The 16,563-nt window shown below is 43.5% G+C and overlaps 1 protein-coding gene across 18 annotated transcripts in view; it reads left to right on the forward strand.

Annotated features, from left to right (window-relative positions):
* Positions 1-16,563, forward strand: part of robo2 (roundabout, axon guidance receptor, homolog 2 (Drosophila)) — a 314,222-nt gene that overhangs the window by 152,868 nt on the left and 144,791 nt on the right. For 17 of the 18 annotated variants that reach the window (XM_071495715.1, XM_071495714.1, XM_071495713.1 and 14 more), the window contains one exon: positions 15,458-15,784. In XM_071495715.1, the coding sequence (XP_071351816.1) occupies positions 15,458-15,784 (327 nt within the window). Of the gene's footprint in view, positions 1-1,890; positions 2,674-15,457; positions 15,785-16,563 lie in introns of those variants that run through there. The other variant, XM_071495720.1, reaches the window with a different exon arrangement.

A 16,563-nucleotide genomic window follows, 5' to 3' on the forward strand; every position in this document is an offset into this window, starting at 1 on the left:
GACAAATCACTGTGTCTGACCAGCTGACAGTGCTGCCTGCAATGGGAGCGGGCGAGCAAACTTGCAACATGTCGCAGTTCCCAGTAAGGCCTTTACAGGGCAAGCTTGAACATGCAGCTTAACAAACAAACCATGAGCAGTCAAAGCTGTTATTAAAGGCAACAGAAGTGGTTGCCATTCTGTCATGGTGTTTGCCTCTATATTTTTTATTGGGAGAGTATGGGTTTCACAGACACCTTCAGGGCATTCACTGTGAGTTCTGAGGGCTTTGTTCTACGGCTGACTTTGATGTAAATCATCTAAGCCTTTTAGGTTGTCCTTTTTATGTCGGTGTGGTCATATATTTTTGTTTTATTTATAAAGATGTGAATTTAATCTTGCATACAGCTACAGTATTTGTATCATATAATTTATCTTGATAAAACAATATTTGCATTCAGTGTATTCTGTGAGGGAAAGAAAAAGACAATAGATTTGTGTAGTTTTTGGAAAACTTTTTTGTCAAGAATGATTATTATAAACTGCTTGAAGTGACACAGTAAATGTTCCTTGTGTAGTTACTGCATCTAATCTTGATTTAATTTTACTATATATTACCATGTGTTGAAAGAGCTCTCCTGGTGCGGTATTCATCAAAGCTGCTTGATTCTAATTCTAATAACACAGAGATTTATATGATGGCACAGTTGTATGATATCAATCATGATGCTTTAGAAAATATTGCTGTTGGTGGCTGCATATGCTGTCTCCTCTTTTTTTATACCATTTGATAGGACAGTATTAAACCACCTCGTGACAAGGATTACAATGGCAGACACCAGTAGGGGGAGCTCACAACTCATAGCTCACTCTAATAAACAGTTGAGACAATATGAACAGAGTTGCTGGGCAGTGGTGTGGACCCCCTACACAGCCCCCCTTTATCTGTGTACATCCACATAGATTGTGCCCTGACTCTTGCGTCCAATTATATTACCTGAATTTATCCGTAATTAAATATTGGATTTTAGTGATTTTCTTTTCTGTGCTCACTGTCTGTTTCTGCACACACCTCCTGATAAAAAAAAAAAACAACATATGTTTGCAAAAGTGTGATGCAGAGAAGCCGCATCTGTCCTCACCTTGGTTCAGGGGCTCGGTCAATCATTGATTTCTGACTGAGATCATATTTACAATTCTGCTTCAGTATCTCAGGAACATCCATGTTGTATTTAACAGCCTCCGTCTCTCCATCTTTAATGTGCCTGCATACACATGTGGGCCCTGTTGATAAATAATGTCACTATATTCAGAAATGGTGAATTATTTAATCACACTCTGCACTATTTTTTTTCTCCAAATGATTTCCTTCTTTTAAAAACAGGCTAATCTTGTGTTATCACACATGCTACCTGTTGGATGTTTTTTTTTTTTCTTCTTCTTCTCTTATTGCCCTACTCCCTACAGATCTAACTGTTAAACCCAGTTATACTGTTGTGAATCAGGTGGCTAAACTAGGCTGTCTGTATAATTTCAGATTGAATTTGTTCTCCAGTTGTTTTCATCTGTGTAGAGCTCACATTCTGAGGTAAACAATCAATTTATGTCCTGTGAAATCTTATGAAAGGATATAAATGATGTGTGAACTAAAGTAAAAATCTAAATGTGCGTCAAAAAAAAAAAGACTTTGTGTGGATTTACCATCCACTCCACACTTTACATGTATGACTGAACTGCTTTTTTTCCTGTAAAGGCGGTAACATTGTCTGTAGCTTCATTGTTTTTATAACTTAGGTCACATTTGAACTAAGATCCAAGCTCTCCTTGATTCCCCTTACCCCCACACTGTCTGTCTCCTCTCCTGCTCTCCTCCCGTGCCGATCCGTGTTAAGTGCAAGTGTGTCAAGCCTCAGTGTGGTGGGCTGCGGGCTGTGCCGGGTGCGCAGAGACGGTGCGCTCCTAGCGGCAGCGCTGTTGAAACCCAAAGGCAGAGAGAGGAGAGGAGGAGGATGAGGAACTGACTTTGTAGTATGACTGTACATTTACTGCGATATATGCCAGGCTGAGCACATGGGTCTTTTGGGAGCCGGTTCCCTTTGTGATAAAACAACTTTTTGGGAATGCATTAGAGTTGAAGGCTGGTTTGCAGTCAGGAGTATCAGTCGAGCCATGTGTTGAACTGTGGAGGCATCGCTGAAGATTTGAGAGGTGCCAGAGACGCGTCTCAAGGAACCGAGAACCTGCGGAGAAGTGCATAGCCTACATACGTATGTTTTCCAGTGTGGACTTCAGTCCCTCGTCTGGCAGGTCCTGCGGGCTTCATCTTCTGCAGCAGGTCGTCTTGGAAAAATAGCGGAGGCTGCGGATGAACTCAGGGGGCAAGCAGGGATAATACTCTGAGAGCGAGAGTTGGGTTTGAAGGTTTGCTGGATATTTACACCCCGAGCAGCTCCGGGTGACCCTCTGTTAAATGGATCCTCTCTGTTTCTGGACATTGAAACTGGCTTTTGTCAGTGAGTAGGACCCTCTCTGTAACTCCCAGAAACACGGAATAGACTTGCCTGTCATTTTGGACATATTTGATTTCTGCAGTGTATTCGAGGATTTGCGCGCCCGCCGTGGATGTTTAATATGCTAGTATGGGTCCGCTAGCGTTCATCCTTGTTGGTGGATTACTGTATTTTCAAGCTGATGGTAAGTTGCCGTACGTGCTGTTGAGTAAAACTTCTTACATGTATTAAAAAAAAAAGAAAAAAAAAAAATCATTTCTGGTTTGTAGAGATTTCGCCACTCGTCTCTTACCAGTGTTGATTCGTTACCAATATTGTAAATGTATGTTGTTGGACTGTGTTTTACAGGAAGAAAAAAAAATATATTACATCAATTCACTGAGCTTTGATGATTAAAGGATTGTTAAATCGGCAACTATAAAGTTGTTAGCCGGGGATACTGTTAATGACTAGAGTGATCTTATGAATATAAGATTTAAATGTGGTCTGTAATGTGTCAATTCTGGAGTCACTGCATGTTTTTTTTTCATTCATTAAACTCAAAGTAATATATGAAGCGTTAAATTCAACTCTTTCATCCACTGCAGCTTTTGCCTCTCAGGAGGTTAAAATTAGGGCAGAGATGAGTCTTTTTTTTTCTTCCTATGCAACAGATAGAAGAAGCAGCATACAGCTCCTGTTTTTATATATAATATTAATAAACATTAGGAATATTATGACATGAGAGGGACCAAGTAGAAAATGGTTTTTAATGTTTTTTCCTCTCGTTCTCTCCCACTCTGTGACACTACAGTGTAAAGCAGAAAGATCTCTGAATATGATTCTCAGGTTCTGCTGCACTTTCTACAGGTCATCTCTCTCCAGAGGTGGAGAGCGTTTTGTTACAGGTTTTTTGATTAATGGCAAATAAATCCCAAACATGTTTGTGTTTTTAGGCCACAAAACGAAAGACAGACTAGTTTTACACAAGAGAAAGTAGTTCAGACCTGCTAACAGGAGGTTCACTGGCTTGAGGGTGTTTGTCAGATGTGTTGTGATACTACACTGTCTGCCTCTGCACAGTAGTAGACAGTACCGCTGTGGTCATTTTGCTTCAGGATTTTAGTGCTGCGATTGTCCATGGTGGTGTAAGCCGGCTTAAACCCAGGCTGGGGCAGTGCCCCAGTTTATTATTCCCATTTGTTTGATTAAACTTTAATAATAATGATCTTGATGATTGCAAATGAAAATGATACTGTTTCATTTCTGCAGCCAAAGGCTTCAGCTCTTTATGTCCAGCCTGCCACTGACTGCTAAGTCAGCATTTTTTTATGATTTTACAAGGCTTTGGCCTGAGAGAGACATGGTTTAATGGGGAATTAAAACAGCCTCAACTGCAGAGTTAATGTGATGACTTGCATCAATCACCAAAACAGGAGGGCGTAAGTGACAGAAATTATGATTGGGATTGGTCCAACCTGTGACTGGTGAAATGGTGGGGGGCCGGGGGATAAAGAGTGGTACCTTTTAAAATGCATCTGAATGTATTTTCGTGCTACTTTTGATTTGGACACACCTTTTCTCAGTTTCTCTGTTGTTGCTCACAAACATACAAGCCTGCACAGAAAAAAGAGACTCATACTCCCGACCTATCACATACTGGGACATTATATCAGCACAATGCTGTGAGGGGTGATTCACACTGAAGTTTGCTTTGTATTGTTTGTACAAGTTAGCAGTATGTAAAGCCGAGGTTTTGTTGCCACCGAATGCAAGAGCCTGCAAGGCCCCATTTTTCTTTTCTTTCACCTGTCAACTCCGGCTTTTGTTCTTCACAGCTGCAAGTTTTGGTTCTGAGGCGTTTTAGTTCAAACCTCATGCCTTCTGTAGTTAGCAAATCAGGTCCCCTGTCTGCTGGGATTTGAATATTTTTCTTTTTCCTTTCTTTTACCTTTTTTTGGTGTCTTTCACTCTGTTCAGCCAAACCCACTGGTTGCTAAGCAGTGGCTGAAGGCATCGCTAGCTGCCCAGAGGGAGAGGGTGCATATCTCCCCGGGAGCAGTGAATCTTCCCAATCATCTGCCTGTCACCCTTCTCCCCCTTTTTCCTTGCTCTCCCCCTCCACCCTGGCAGAACTCACCCATCACCCAGCCCTTTTCAGAGGTAATCTGAGGGTCCTTAGAGAGGGAGGAGCTTACTCTAAGAGTCCACTTAGGCAGACAAAAAGGTCTGGAGTTGTATTCACTGGGCAGCATAGCCAACAAAGCCAAGCCTTGTGAATGGCGTCAGTCACTGTTTAGTGTGCTGTGATTAATACTGCTAGTGTGTAAGGCGAGGAGAGAAAAGGTGAGATGGAGACAGAATAGAGGAAGAGAAAGAGTGTGTGTTGGGAGCTGCCAGGGCTGGAAGAGAGAGGGGATTGTCTTGGAACCTGAGTTAAGATTGTTCATCTAAAATAAAATAAAAAAACAAAAAAACAAAACAAAAAACAAGGGCATCAGGGTTAACAGACCTTTTTGAGAATGATGATTATAGAAGGAGATGTTTCCAGGAATACAATGGTCAGCAGCTGTCTGGTTATCTCTTAAACTCCGCAGTGCTACTTTTGAAGCTGGATCAGAAGATGCTTTGCATAGTGGACATGCACTCCTGACCCTGTGCTATTCTGAGATCTCCTGCATGCTTGTGTCTGATGTAGGAGCTGGTGACATCATGTCCATCCTGGGTGACACCCTGAGAGGTGCTGAAATACGGTCCAACTTAAATCTGTCTTAAGAGGCTATGGAGAAGGCCAAGCTGGGTTTTGATGCCCTGCACAGTTCTCTCTCTGCCAGCAGGGCTGTGGTCTCCTAAATGCTGAGTCAAGAGAAACTCAAACCCAGAGTTTGTGTGTGTGTGTGTGTGCGTGTGTGCTTGTGCATGGTACGGAAAGGAAGAGGGGCAGGAGAGAGAGATTGAGTGTAATCAAATATAAAAATTGAGAGAAGAGCTGTTTAACAGGGGAATTTAAAGGGAAATAGTGAGGATAAGGCTTTATTACCAAAACACCCTGGGGACTAACAGCTCTGTTGATGGTCATGATTGAATGGGAGAGGTCTAGTACTGCCCTATAATGGGAAGTAAGCCCAGATTAAAATAGTCTAAGTGAATGATGAGTCAGGCAGAAGTCATTGTGTAAGAGCCGTTGCGATGTCTCGTCCTAAATGTGATTGTTCTGCTTGAGTTGGCTGCGTTTAGACAGTGTTATTGTAATTGCGGCTCATTTGCTGGAATGGGGCTGCTGTAATGATGAACCTTCATCTGAGATCTACAGGAAGCTCTTCTCTACTGTCTTCCAAGATCTCATCACTGTCCGGAAGCCGCTTTCCTCTACATCAAAGAGCACTACTGTTTATTCTCTGATTAACATCAAAAATGAGTGGAGAGTAAAGACAAGAGCACTCGAAGGTGGTGATCATAACTTAACAGGAAGTGAATGAACAGGGAACAAAGAAGTAGGGTGAGGTGAGCACGTGTTAAATGAAAATGAGCTTACAGGTCAGGGCGTGTGTGTGTTTGTGCGTGCGTGAGTGTGATAAGTGTTACTTGACCAGTGATGTGGGCCTGTCAACTCCGATGATATTTTAACAGCTAAGTCTGGCTGCTCAGTGGCTCGCATTTCAGCAGCCATCACTCCACACGTTCAGGACAGCGCAGAATACATTTTGAGCTCTGCATACTTCAGTTAAGTTAGAAATACTGCTCTGTGATCAAAAATGAAAAGGATTCACAGCTGTTTTAAATTCTGCGGTCACGCTGTTTAATTTTTCTTTACTTTTCCATCGTGCAGAAGTGGGAGAGAAAATGTCAGTGTCTGACAATGCACATGGCTGATTCTGCTGTAAGACCAGCAGAATGCAGGGGAGGTAATACCACTTTTCCCTGTTTTACCTCCGCTTTATTAAGCATCAGCCAAGCATACCCCTGACATTTACAGAGCAGAAAAAGGCCTAATGCCTTGATGCTTTTGCCTAGAGAAACAAAGACAAAGGAGGATGAGAAATTACAACAGGAATAGATGGAGCTCTAATGCCAACAGGTAGGCAGCAGGAAATAGTACGTATATTTCCTCATATTTCTGTGGCCTCATCCTCCTCTCCGTGTCTTGTGTACACACACATACTATCTTTGCAGAACTATCTGTCGTTGCCAGTGTCCATGAGGGTGGAATTCAAACACTGAGGGGGCGGTTGTACACCTGCGATGGCAGTATAGTGGGAGTGTGTGTGTAGCCAGGGATGGGGGAGGAGTGATGTGATGAATTGAGCATGCTGACTGCGAGGTAAAGCAAGCGGTCAGGGCCTTCACCTGTCACACACCTGTACTTACAGAATACACACCTGTGCTTACCCGTCCGGGCCCCAAGGCAGATATAATCCTTGCTCTGTTCCCTCACTGCCTGTGTTTCCCAAACAGCCGATTAAGAGTTTGAGGCAGGCCACGGACAGAAAACATTGATCTAATTACTCTTATATAATCCCTGATGATTAGATGATAGTGAATGAACTCTTATTGATCAATAGCAAATACCCAGGCAGTGGCTGTAACCAATACTGCCTCTCTGTAGGACAGATTACTCAGTTTCAGAACGGATGTGACGAGCATTCTTATCTCCACAAAACTTGATTATTTTAAGAGCATGCCAAAATGGTGACAGGAAGTCAGGATTGAGCACAACACAAGCCTGTGCTGGTTTACCTTATCAGTGTTTTTATGTGTCATGCTGCTGTTTGGGGAAGCATCTAATTACTCTGTATCCCATTGCCCTTACTCTTCCCTCTGGTTCACTGTTTTGCAGCAACTTTCAGATAGAAGGGAGGGATGTCAAGGTTGAATTCCTCACAGTAATTGTACGTATGTACATACAGCTATATAACTCTACATACACATGGGTGCAAGCCCACACATAAACATTATAACCACACAGAGAAGCAAGAAAATACATACTGGCAGGCATGCAAACATGTAGGCACTGTGGTTGCACCAAGCATTTATTTTTCAAGAGGAGCAAGTAAGGAGATATTACAGAAATGCACGTGAGCTAAAAAGAAAAAGGCATTTGGCACATACATATTCTGTATTAATTCACATTCCTGTTTATAGTAAGGCATACCTGTTGATTACATACTGCATGTCTAGTTATGATCAGTTTACAACCACATTTCCTCTTGTTTTTCCTCTCTTTTCAGTCAGTAACACCCCTTCTTATTCTTCATTGTCAAGAGTTTGTGTGACAGTTGTACCTGAGCTGAGTGTCTCACCAGTGTCTTGAGAGATGAGGTCAGGCCTGGTGATAAAAATGCATGAGCTGTCTCTCAGTGTGAGATGTGTGAAGATGGACAGCCAGAGCACGACACTCAAGCACACATCCGTCACACACAGCAGCAGTCCACCGCAGCTGTAATGCCGCTCAGAGTGGTGGAGCCACTGAATAAGTGTCTTGTTCCACCATCTCCGTCTCCTGCTTGGTCTGTGGATCACCCAGCCATGACAGCTTTGTACGTTTTCTTCCCTGTAACTTACTGAGGAGTCTAAACATACCGAAGAACGTAGACTGCAACCTATACACTATCACTCACTAAACCAGTGCTGAAGTATGAACTATAGTAACCTGGAGGTCTTCTGAGGGGCTGACCAGTGAACAGACTGATATCCTCCTCATATTGTTGAACCTTTTTATGAATTGGAAATATTGTATTATTTTGCCAGGGTATATACTATGAATGTGATATGCTGTCATTATTCTTGGCCTCTCTCTGCTACATTTACAAGTCCTTGTTGCTAATAAGACACAGCATTCCCTGCCTGTGTTTTCCCAGATAGCCTTGTGTGTAAGCAGTGTTTCTATGTGCTAATGTATGCTGCAATATGCTAAATTATGTTTACTAACATTTCAGTTGCTAAGATTGACTGTCAGGCCAAGCAGGCTGATTTCACTGCATTCTCATTTTAACACATATGGAATATGATCACATTAATGCACACACAATATATTTGATGAGTAATAAGACCTGTATGTCAGAGCTGTGGGAGGGTGTTCTTGTTGTGTTCCTGCTGCAGAAGCCTGGCACCACACTGCTTTGTAAACCGAGCCACCGTGACCAGGGGTGAGTTGATTTACTGTATATAATAGCTCCTGGCTGCATGGTTGAAGTCTCAGTGTGGTATGTGGCACGAGCCTAGTGTCACAACCACTGTGGCGGACAGGAAAAAAAGCCTTAATCGCATCCTTGAACCTTTGAACGCCCCAGTTTCAGTGCCTGGATTTTGATGATTTTTTTCAAGATCTGCTCACAGGCATTTGTCATTGAGAGGCCCAGTAACACCCAGCCAGTGGTAGAATTATGAAATGTTGTGGGTGTATGTGTGTGGATGTGTTTGTGAGCACTATTCATAACCATCAGAGCCCATTGTTTTTTGTGTTAGCATGGATATATAGGCCAGAGTAAATTGAATGAGTCCTTCATCCACTTACTGCTGGCACCCCTGACCCTGTAGCCCTAAGCAAGACCAGATGAAGTGTCCCATGGAATAGAAATTTAATAAATCTCATCTTGACTCGCCATGCTGCACCTCAAAAAAACACAAACAGCGAGCTATAAGGGCCATTCGATTACCTAGCACTGCTCTCTGAGTCCATCACGCGGATGGTGTGTTATTCCAGCTCTTATTCCTCATGTTCACACACAGAGCTAACGGCCGCTGGAGTGGCCGGAGGTGGTGACCACCCTCATTGACATGCAGGGACACTGCAATGTGTTCACTACAGGTCAGAACCCACAGCACACCTCCAATTATCCACTCATCTCTCAACACAGTGCATCATAGACAACCTGAAGGCCTTTTCCTCCACCATCGCCTCTCCTTCGCCTTCATTTCTAAAGCAATAAAGGACTTATTTATTTCTCCCTCTTCAATCTGCAGGGGCAGCTAAGCAATGCAGGTAAAGAGATTACAATGCTTGAGGGAGGATCAATTGATGCCATTCATTTCATTGCACTCCCCTCAGTCGGAACTGTTTAGAGTAGCCCACGGTTGAAAGTAGGGAATTGGTGATGTGATGCTCGAGCCCAGCTGCTGTCACACGCACAACACACACACACACACATAGGTATCTTAAGAACAACAACAAAAACACAACTGCTTGCTTATCCAATTTAATAGCGCATTAACAGAGATTAAAATGACTCTGCAAACCATAGTTCTCAACCGATGACCACTGCTTGACAGGAGCAAGTGGTCATTAAGTTGACTCGAGGGCTCCTCCACAGTAGTGGATGAGGAGGGGGAGACTTTTTACGTCTTGTTCAGGGGTATGAATCGTTGATTTTCCACACACAAACACACATCTTTAACATCAAGGCTAGAGCCATAGTGCAGAGCAGAGGGCAGGAGAGCAAATGGCTTAGCACAGACTGCTCAGAAGGATCTGCAGGGAAAGAGAGAGGGATAAAGATGGTGGGGTGGTGCAGCGAGCTACATGCTTGAGTGGCCCTGGCATCGGAAATCATTTCATCTGCATCATGCAGTTTAGTGTCCCTACCAGTGGCCTGACAGTCCCAAAGAGCTGGTGCTATCCTCCTTATACTCATCAGCTATTTATAGAGAGAAAATAGCACCTTTATCAACACATTACACTTCACCATGAACAGGCTTAAACTGTTCTTATGTCTTCTTCCTTTTCCCGCTTTTGTCCCATGTTTCAAGTAGGCAGTCTTTGCTCTTCTGAGGCAGGCCATCTGCTGAAAAAGAGATAACATCACTCTTTCTGTTTATTGCATCCGATAGCAGAATGAAGAGTGAGAATGAGAGTATCTGGAAAAAAACAAGGTGGGAACTGATTGAAACGAAAGCTATGTGAATCAGCTTTTTTCCAGCAAAATCAGATATTCTGTTTCCCACAGTTATCTATTTATATATTCCAACTGCATGGCGGCGAGAGGGCAAATACACAGATGCAGAGTCAATACGACCCCACCACTCCAGTGCCTAAAATACACTCAGAGCGGAATTCTATCTGATATTTGTTGGAGGCAAGCATGGATGCAATGAGAGGTTGAAAGCAGCTCCTAGAATTACCCTTGTGTTTGCTTTCAGAGTATAGATCTTAGCAGAGGGGGGGGGGGTAGTATGCGAAGCACTGAGGTGGAACAGAGCCCATCATATGCTAGCTCGAACTCCCTCCCTTTCTTGCAACAGAAGATGAAGCAGCACCTGTGAGCACCCTTCATTTCACTTTCTGTGTCTTCTCTGTGAGGATTTTGCTGTGTATTCCAGGCTTTATCCACAGGCTGGCTTTATGAAGTGGGCCGAGATAGACTCCAGCAGATACAGCAGGTTGTCTTTAGTGACACCTCACCGAGATGAGCTGTGCGTCTGGCATTGGGGGTATGCTGACAGCCCAACGTAAAGAAGATGAATCTCGGGTGCAGAACAGGCTGCTTGCAAGTGTCATGGCAGGCCAGTGCAGAGGCGTGGACGGCCAGTAACATCATTCCATCGCTACCCCCAGTTTCCCCCTGCCGCCCTCTCACATTTCCCCTCTGATGACATGATGGATATGACTCCGTCACCCTCACAGCGAGGGTAGGATGTAAGAGGACAGGGAGCAAGTGAAGTAGACAGAGAGATATTGGGAGGGAGAGGCAGATATATATAGAGAGAAGGAGATGGAGTGGGCGGTTGATGAGAAGTGGGAGGCAGGGGGAGAATATATTTAAGAATGGACAACATGGATGTAATGCATAATTCATTCCTTCTGAAATTTCTTTGAGGTTTTTTTTTTTTTTTTTTGTACAATTTACTATTCGCTCAGCTTGCTGTGTTTCAGCACTTTCTGCCTGAAATGCCTCCGCCATTTCATTCTCCACATTACAGTGTTACTTGGCCTGGACCTTGGTTTTCATGTTTGATGTTTTATGGAGCCTCACTGACTGGAACTTTTTTGCCTTGGTCTGAGGTTGCCGTTGGTTACCTGTGATCAGCCGAATAACTAATATCTCTTTTGGGAGCCCTTCCTTTTATGCTCTCAGACTGCTGGGACTGGTGTGGGTATTGATTCGGTTGGTGGGCTAGAATTTCTCCTGGGAGCTAATAAAAATAATTACAATAAGATCATCAAAGGCCTGACCTTCTGTTGCACACATGAATAAATATGTGACAAAGATAATAGAAGAGACCCTTTCTATGTGTGTGGCCACTGGAATATGTGGGAGAATGAGCTGTTATGATACTTTAAGTGGTGTCTTTATCCTGGATCTGACCTAAGATTTTTGTTTAAGTATGTTAAGTATGTTTTATATGCTTTTAGTTATATTTTAATGATAAATGTGAAGTCTGATATGTTGTTTGAAACATAAAAAAAAACACTAAGAGGGAGAAAGCATGCTCAAAAACTGCACATTTCTTGGAAAAAAAAGCATTGTAATATTGTATCCGATTTCAGTGAAGCTGACATAAGTAGCCTGGAAGAAAAGGCAGAAAAGAATCTGCTTCTGCTTCAGTAATCCCTCTCTGATTTCATTCTCTGTCTGCGCGCTTGTTTGTTTGTTCTCTGGTTCCTGCTTTCTTCCAGGAGTGGATGACTGCACAGCAGTGGTGAAAAAGTAATGGTGGTGTTATTGCAGACAGGGGGAAACACAGCATTTGATTGGAGCGTGTGCCCTGAGACCCAGTGAAGTGCACTCGCCTCAGCTCAGAGAGCACTTGATTGCACAGCACCAATGATCGCATTAAAAGGGCAACAGAAAGCCCATTTACCGTAAAGAGAGCGAGAAAGGGGGCCCAGTAGGAAGCTGCAAATTGACTTTCACTTGGTGTGATGGCTGGGTGGTAGGGATGTACATGAAGTTCTTTATTTGATCTTCCTGGACAGCACACAGTTAGGGGCATCATGAACACATGAGGGCACAGGAAAAGAGATACACACATGAAGGTTCAGAAATTTCAGTTTTTGAAAGTAAAACAATAAGCAAGGTTTCATGTTGAGGGTATCTTGTGTGAAGATTGAAGGGCATATTCCACGGCATATAAAGGTGCCTTTAACCTTTTCTACCTCTACACCTGACTACCTTCACTCAGGAAGGACACTGACCAATCACGTCTGGCCCTCAGTGCACCCGGCTCGGCTTTTTCTGGCAGTGAAAGGACAATTGTGGAGGCATCTGCTGTGTTCATTTCCACAGGAAAGAGGAGAGCAGATGGAGACTCAAGGTTTAAGTGATTAGAAGGCAGTAGATTGGAATACAAATTGGATTTAAAGAAATTAGACTGATATAAATCGAATGGAGTCACTGCAGTTTAGTGCTGTGCATGCGCATTGGCCTTAGTGGAAAGCCACTGCAGGGCCTGTGGATTATGGGGGAAGCAGATGCTCCAGAGAGATAAGAAATAAATGTGCATTTGACACTCCATCTGAGGGAGATGGGGGTCTTCATGTCTGTCCTTTATCTTGCCCTCCATTTATCAATGTCACAGTGTTAATTACTGCTTCATTTATTAAGCCACTAACTGCCAGAATACAAACTTGCCCTCTGCCCCTGCTCTGACAGGGAAGCTGGCTGCTGGCTAGGTTACTATTAGCTACCGCTGGTGAAAGAGATTGGGTAGAAACATGCCAGCGGCAAACTGTAGGTTTTTGTTCCACCACCAATAGAACATCTTCAGGTTTCCACATAATGCCAATGAGATTAGATCATGTGCTGCAGTAGCAGGATATCAGCTCTCCCTCCTCTACAACCCCCTCTCTGTGGCCCCACTAAGAGCAAGACACTGGTCCTGATGACTAATCAATGACAGGGAAATGGAGGGAATTAGCCCAAATTAGGAAGAAGAGAGAACAGACTAGCTCCTGTCCAGGGGTCAATATGCCATTGTCTGATGCCTGATCCCTGTTAAGGCAAATGGTGGACTAGTGCACATTTACAGAGTAAATGCATGTGTATGCATGAAGGTGTGCGTGTGTTTGATCAAGTGCACACACACATTCACTACCCTCAGAGTCTTTGAAGTGTATTTTGTGCTGATCAGTGGGTTTCTACCTGCGCCTGTCCTTTTGCCCGCAGACTCATGGGCAGAAAAGACCGGGGTGCAGCTTGTCCCAGTTTCCCCCCGGGAGATTCAAGTATGAGCGGTAGTGCAAAACCCAGTCAAACAACGAGCTGGAACCACCACTATTTTGCCTTCATTCCATGTTCAAATTATCCCTTACATAAGCACAAAGGCCTATGTGGTACACTGCTCCTCTGTACACCAGGCATCGTCCTATTACCCCACTGCACTGCCCCGGGGAAGGGCACAGTCATCAACTCAGCTCAATCACATGCACACCTGCAGCAACTAATTTTAAGACAAAGAGCCCAGCACTCGACTTAATACAACACTGAGTGGTTAACAACTGAATCCGAGTTATTGATGGGTATTGAACGCGGTTCAAAAGAAAGAAGATAAAGAAAGAGCTGTTGGAAAAGTTTGCCTCATTCTCTATTCTCTTTACCGTTTCTTTGATTGTTTGATGCCAGATCAAACTCTTTGATTGTTGCATGGTTCCCATGGCCTCTGTGATGTAAATGTGTGTGTGTGTGTGGCTTACAGCATCTTATCTCAGTGGTTAAGTCCTGGTCACAGACACACAGAGCAAGCACTCTGACTTGGGGAGCATTATCTTAGCTGCCAGACCCCCAGAGCTCACCCACTGCAAGCAAGCCCTAATGAAAAGGAGCGAGCCAGGGTTTTCAGCCACAGGGGATTAGCATTTGACATGAGTCTGGACCCCGGCATTCATATTCACATCACACTAGTACTTCTACAACAGTGGACCCCTATAGTTTTATGTGCCTGCACCCCAATGAAAGTCAAATATATGATTTGGGGGTGTGTTTATACTTCACATGTAAGCTAACTGTATGCCTCCATTCACTGTTCACCCATGGGTCCAATTACCCACAAGCCCTTGTATATAGGGTTTGAGAGGAGCAGATGGCTGCTTTTTGACTGGCCTGAAATGGTGATTAAAGGATTCAATATATGTCCTTTACATGCTTCTAACCCAAGACAACTATTAGTTTGAGTGCTCCATCCATTTTCCAACAGCTCAGGTCCAGGTCACAGTGACAGCAAGCTGTGGAAAAAAGCCCAGGTGTCCTTCTCCTCAGCACTGCCTTTTGGCACCTGTTTTTGAATGAGTGTTAGTTGTAGTCACCTTGGGAAAATGTGGATAAGTTTAATCACATTTTATCAGAGTGCTGGCTTTTTTGCATAGTTTCTGTTGCTGCGTTTGCATTGCCTCATTTTCAGTGGAATTGTTGCTGTGTTAATGCATATCGTTAAGATGATATTTTTTTCCTTCACAGAACACGATGTGAACTTTACAGACATACTTGAGCACAAGATGGTGCTTAGTAGTTTGTAGCTGGATTTGTAAATTAGGTCAAATATGCACAGATAGCAGATATTTTGGACAGCAGTATTCCTCAGAGGCATGCAGATTGTTAGACTTTGAAGTGAAAAAGTCGTAGTTAATTTGTCTATTTGGCCTTTTTCTTTTACAGTGAAGTCAAGTCAAATTAATTTTGTTTATAAAGCCCAATATCACAAATTTACCTCAAGGGACTTTACAATCTGCACACATATGACACACTGAGCCCTTGCTAATGGTTACTATTTATTTAGTTGTTTTTTTAGGACACATTTCATATTCCAGTGTATATTATATAGCTGCTTCTGAGCCAAATCCTTTAGCTGTATAGTTTATTTAGTCTGTGGCTATTAGTTGTTTATTAATGTAACCACTACCTTCCCACTGTTCTCCAGACAGTTTTCCTGCTTGCAGTCATGTTCATGGAAGAGGCTTTTGCCTTGAGAAAGCATGTTTGATGAAAACATTGAACAGGAACAGCAGCCTTTAAGTCTGTATGCACTATAATTAATTGCATTTCTTCTTTTTCCTCCAGGATCCCGTCTGCGCCAGGAGGACTCCCCACCCCGGATTGTGGAGCACCCCTCTGACCTGATTGTATCCAAAGGAGAGCCGGCCACTCTCAACTGTAAAGCAGAGGGGCGGCCAACCCCGACAGTGGAGTGGTACAAGGATGGAGAGCGGGTGGAAACGGACAAAGATGACCCACGTTCTCACCGCATGCTGCTGCCCAGTGGCTCGCTTTTCTTCCTGCGCATCGTTCATGGACGACGGAGCAAACCAGATGAGGGAGCCTATGTCTGCGTGGCCCGGAACTACCTGGGAGAAGCTGTCAGCCGCAACGCATCTTTGGAAGTAGCATGTGAGTCAGGACTCTGTCCCAATCTGTTTCATTCTTCATTTCTCCTCTTTGCTGTGTTCATGAAATAAACGTGCTCATATAATTTCACAAATCATTTGGCTGGAGGAAGAAAAATCTTGATCTCGCTGCTGCTTCGAAATGGAAAGACACACACACACACACACACATATAAAATTAATTTTTCCCTTTACTCATAATGGGAAATAACATTGTCTTTAATTTGGGGAATAACAAACACAAATCAACATTTCATTTGAGGCAACTGTAATATCACTAATTTTAGAGTTGTTCTCTATGTTCTATATTTGAAATCACTGATAGTTTCCTGTAGGGACAGTTAAGCTCTACTGCCGTCTTGCAGTTTGTTCTATTGTTTGGTCAGATGACGATTTTTACAGAATGAATTTTTCAACCAAAGACCTGAGACAAATTTCATATATTCTCAGCTCAAGGGAGTTTTATTGAATTTGTCTGCAGACCTTTGGGTTGGACATAAAGCTACTGTCAGACTATATGAGAGGGGCATGATGGCAAGGCAGACAGGTCTCTCACAGGTGGGTGGGGGTGGAACGACAGGCACAGATCAAAGTCCTGATGGACATCTGACACAGGCCTCCGGGACAGTGTTGGTGAGCAGTGACAGGCAGAACCTGAGCTGTGGGTCAAATTACCTTTGAAGATGAGCCTTCCCCCCAGCAGGCTCAGGCTGGGCTTCCTATGGAGCAGCTCCCAGACCTGAAACTGCCCATAAGATGGAGTGGAAAGTCTCCATGTCCTTA

The sequence above is a fragment of the Trachinotus anak genome, unplaced genomic scaffold (genome assembly GCF_046630095.1).
Source record: "Trachinotus anak isolate AG129_WGS33_773 ecotype Australia unplaced genomic scaffold, CSIRO_AGI_Tana_v1 ptg000014l, whole genome shotgun sequence".
Lineage (NCBI taxonomy): Eukaryota > Metazoa > Chordata > Actinopteri > Carangiformes > Carangidae > Trachinotus > Trachinotus anak.